This window comes from Hipposideros armiger, unplaced genomic scaffold (assembly GCF_001890085.2).
Source record: "Hipposideros armiger isolate ML-2016 unplaced genomic scaffold, ASM189008v1 scaffold_610, whole genome shotgun sequence".
In the NCBI taxonomy this organism is placed as follows: domain Eukaryota; kingdom Metazoa; phylum Chordata; class Mammalia; order Chiroptera; family Hipposideridae; genus Hipposideros; species Hipposideros armiger.
Window position 1 is genome coordinate 396,426 of NW_017731960.1, and position 4,901 is coordinate 401,326.

Sequence of the window (4,901 nt, forward strand, 5' to 3'; positions counted from 1 at the left end):
CAAACAGGATAAGGAAATGAATAACACCACCACTAAGAGAAACATATTAATGCACAGTGTTTGAGAGTGATTAAAAAGATCACACAGCATTGATAGTTTCTTACGATCCTGAAATGTTGGCCTGTAACAATTCAAGAAACAGAAAGTAGGTGCCACCAGGCTTATTAAATAAGACAGACTTTGGAGACCAATCCCACAGCTGACCTGCCACCGTCCTCCGGTGCTCAGCCAGCGTGTACACCTCCTGCAGCGCCCTCCTCTGGTCCTCACTGAGTGGTGCCATCAGCAGCTGGTACCAGGCAGCATCCCGATTCTGCACAGCTGTTGGATTGGGGGGCAGGGAGAGGAGGAAAAGATAAGGGAACCCAGGGACGATTAGAGAATAATAATGACAATCAAATTACAATGAAATAATTGCAGGCAGTAAGAGACCAAGAGCCCAGTGCTATGACAAACACTCAGTGATGAAACTTATGCCAACCAAAGATTATTTCCAAGTACCCACTTAGGAGCCAACTACTACGTGGGGCTCAAAGGATGGCTGGGACACCGAAAATCTCTCTTTGCTTAAGTTTCCCACCTCCTTCGCCATCTCCTCTTCTTTCTAGGGTTTAGTAACTAGGAATGCTCCCTACAATCCAGATCTTGGGAAACACCTGCCCCCACTTGTCACCATTTCCTCCAGAATTCTCATATTACCTGCAGCTTCAGCATTGCTCTTACACCAAGAGCTCAAATTTGTACCTTTAGGCAAAACTTTTCCCTAAGCCTCCTGGACTTTTCCATTTGGACAGCTTGCCTCAAACTCAGCACAACCAAACCCAAATCTAACATTTTATCTCCTAAACTCTCTTTATCTCCCCATTTCCATCATAGTTCTATCAGTCTCCTAGTCAACCACTGTAAGTCCCTAATATCCTTAACCATGCCTTCTCCACATCCAATCCTCTGCGGCTTTCTTATAGTCTTTCTCCTCTATGTTTCTTTCCATCAAATACCATCCTCCCACTCCAGGGCCCTATTATCCTAAATTAATAAAGTAATCTCCTAATGCTTGGTTCCAGAGTCTAGCTCCCTTCGGTTCTCTTTGCACCTCGTTACATCTCCCCTGAAGGAAACTACCACATCCCTGAGGTCACTTCCTTACAGCAAAACATCCAACAACACTCCAGTGGGCAACGGGGTAAAGACCACCTCAGTCAGAATTCAAGGCCACTACATTTTGGTCGCCTTCTATTACTTCACAGAGATTTAAGCACGTGATTCTCTACGTGCTGATCCAAAGCTGGCTGCCTTTCTCTTGAGGAGCACTTTAAGATACATATCCTAAGATCCCACCTAAGACCTAAAAGCTTCCTTGCTGATTATGATGCATATCCATGTCTGGTAGCAACCGCCTTCAAGCATACCCTCCCTATTCCCATCTCCGCATTTATGCTCTTATTTTCCCCATGCTTTGGAATGTCATTCTCTGTACTCTAGTTCCTGCTAAATTGCAATAAAACATAGAAGTGGTTTTACCTTCAGTAATGGTACGTATAGCAACACTAAATCATGCCAATATATGATACTAGCATTGCCTTATTAATAACAATATTTTATACATAATATTCATTTTAATATTGCTTGTAATAGCAAAAAACCTGGAAACTCTTATGCCTATCAGTGGAAATAAATTATAGCACGACCATAGAAATATTACATAACTGCAAAGCAATCCATATAAGATTTTTTTCATTATAATTTCTTTATAATAGTTATACAAATATTTTCACTGGTTAATTATTTATTTTTAGTTTTATAAGTTTTCCATTTCCATCTTCCATCTTTATACTGAGTTACTGGTCTTACTCATTTGTAGGTCTTTGTTAACTGTAAATCTTAAGCCTATGATATGTATGTGGCAAATATTTTCTCCCAATCTTTTATGACTCCTTTAACTGTACAGTGTCTTTTACTGTACAAAATTGGTAAATTGCTTATGTAGTAAAAAGTTACTCTCTTATGGCAACTGTGAATTGCTAATAAGTTTATGGCCATAATTTTTAAGCAACATATGATTGAGATACTTCATTCTTTTTTGTAGAAATGCTTATCCATTGATACCTAGAGGATAAACAACTTATACAGATACTCTTGCCTGACATTATGTTTGTGGGGCTAACCAGCAGCCGCCCCTGCCACTTTACAATGAAGACGGTTGCTGCAACTGGGTGATGGGTGTGTCATTGTTATTCTCTCTCATTTTGTATATGTTTGGGGATTTCTAAATAAAAATAAAGCTTTTTAAAAGAATCTAAGCCAATTTGGGGCAGATCCCAAAACAACTTCTAATAGAAGAAAATGGAGAAAAAGGGTAGAAAAAAAAATCTGAAGATTTAGGGAGTAAAGACATACTTAGCAGTGCTTGCGTAAAAAACTGGTATTCATCCACACTATTGTCAAGGTCAAGTGGAGTGCTGAATCCCTCGAGGGCAGTTTCTTCCAATACTTCTTCATCCCAGTCATCATCATCTTCCTCCTCATCTTCGCCTCTACCATTATTAGACTGCATTGCCTGTGCAGTTACATTCACCTCCTCTTCATCACTTGAAATCTCCTCTGTGAATCCATTATTTAAAAGGAATCGAAACACATAAACACAAAACATAAAATTTCATAAAGAAAACAAAAATTATAAAATGACATTCTGGAAATGGAAAAACAAAATGTAATTTTACATAAAATTATAAAAATAAACCTTATCTTTAGTGTAGTTTGTTAACCTGAAAATGACTTTATGTTCCTCACTGAAAATAATTTCCAACTATGCTTAAACCTGTGGTCCAGCTGAACATTACTACTGTTTTGCTATGGCTGCCTCGTGTTCATTAATATAAAATGCTATTTAACCAGATACCCAATTAATTGTTTTGTCAAAAAAAAGATACAAGATGATTATACAGTCAGCTCGTGTGTTTTAAATAACAATGACCTCCCAGTGAGAATTCAGGTCTCTTAACTATCCACTGCTCAGATGTTCAGGTGAAGAGGTCATTTCTGCTAACAGAAACAGAAAAATATAGAGATGCAAAGGAAAAATCAAATAGCTACATGTGGGTTGAAAAGTTAAAAGGTGAATTATATATCGCCATGGATTCTGTTTCTATTTTCAGTGCCCGTCTGTTCTAAGCAGTAAGACCAGTATTATAAATAACCAGAAGACAGAAAAGACTTGGATTGAACTGCAAGGTAGTTTTAGAAATAAGACAAGAAACCATAGTTTTAACCACATACATTAATGGGTGTGTGTGTATGTACATACACAAATATATACAGCAAAGTTATAATTACAAAGACAGCAAGAAATACCTTTGCTAGTTAATCATTCTATACTTTAATAAGAAATTCAACGAGAAAGTCTGGGATACTACTAGAAAAATTCCCCTCAAGTCACATTAATTATAAGCCAATAAAAAGTGAGCAACACAAGAAATTAGAAAGAGAAGAGCATAACATACTGAAGAATTCTATAATTATTGGCATGTACTTAGCAAAAACAAAAAAAGAAAAAAGAAGCTTCTAGTAAAGAAATATTACTACAAAAAAATAGAGTTGCATGTTTTCCAGAAAAAGTTCTGATTTTTTCCAATTAAAGAAATGTCTGTTTTTGGGCAGGCCGAGTGGCTCATTGGTTAAGAGTTGGCTTGGGATGCCAACTCTGAGCAGCAGGGCCCTGTTTGGATCCCACATGAGGATCAGTGACACTGCGCCCTCTACAGCTCAGATGGTGAACAACAGCTCGACCTGGAGCTGGGCTGGCAGCGGGTGTGCGCTTTCGTGAGCTGCAGTGAGCCAACGTGAGCAGCCATCCAATGGCCGGCGAGCAACTGCCTGAGCCGGGACGAGCACAATGATAATACCAACATGGGCCAGTGAAGCGACATCCTTCNAACTTATCAGGTTATAAATGAAATTGATACTCATAATTTGCTGACTCTGAAAGAAATACTACCCTTTCAGGGCTGAAAAATATGATGGAAGAGGGAATAAGACACTTCTTAGGAAAGCCACAAAACAGCTTATGAGAAACCAGAGCCAGTGCATCTTTTCTGACCCTGGAAGGAAGTCCCCAGCAGCAGGCTGAGCAAGGGAAGCAGGGATGTTTTTGAAACCAGAGTGACTTGTAGCTAACAGCCTAACAGTAAATTCACATAGTAAAATGCAGAATAAGTCAATGCAGAGCCAAGGTTTACATCATATCTAGAAATGTTTTATGCTTTTAAAAAAAACTGCAATGCACTCCAAAAAAATGTTTTCAGATAATTCATGTACAACAGAAGGCACTGTTATCCGCATAAATCCATTGATTCTGCATGGCAAAAACCTGAGACGTGCAATTCAGTCCTCTACAGATCACCTTGGTCATTCATCCTTTGGAGCATATGATTTGTCCTTTTCAGTCCAATGGTTTTGTTTTCCTTTAAATTCATACATACAGTAGCTGCTTAAAATACATATTTCAGGGTGAGAAAGGTCAAAGCGGAAGGGGGGAGTGGGTAAAAGTACTGCCCAATGCCAGACGGTGACTGGCACAGCAGGAGGGCGCCAAAGCAGCCCCCTCCTCTCCTCCCTTTGACCCTCCACATCTCCTGGTGAAGTAAAATGTCACGGTGACGCTTGGTCACTTGGTGTTCCTTCTTTCAGTTGTTGCTGGGCATCGTCCCAAAGTTAAATGCAGAGAGGACTCCTTTGTTTTCAAAGGTGAAGCCTCCCTGTTGTTCGATCTTCTTCTTTGCCTCTAGCATTTATTGAGAGAAAGGGGAAAAAAGAAGAATATTTAAGGTGACAAAGCTAGAAAGAACCGCAAAGGAGCCAGGTTCTCTACACTCAGCACTGTGAAGGCGTGTGACTCGTGGTCC

At 39.5% G+C, this 4,901-nt stretch overlaps 1 protein-coding gene across 1 annotated transcript in view; it reads right to left on the reverse strand.

The window, feature by feature from the left end:
* Positions 1-6: 6 nt before the first annotated feature.
* The window catches only part of IPO8 (importin 8), a 72,202-nt gene continuing 67,307 nt past the window's right edge, over positions 7-4,901 (reverse strand). Inside the window, exons 22-23 of the mRNA XM_019624963.1 lie at positions 2,398-2,601; positions 7-321 (exon numbers count right to left, since the gene is read on the reverse strand). Coding sequence (XP_019480508.1) covers positions 101-321; positions 2,398-2,601 — 425 coding nt within the window. The 3' untranslated portion in view covers positions 7-100. The remainder of the gene's footprint in view (positions 322-2,397; positions 2,602-4,901) is intronic.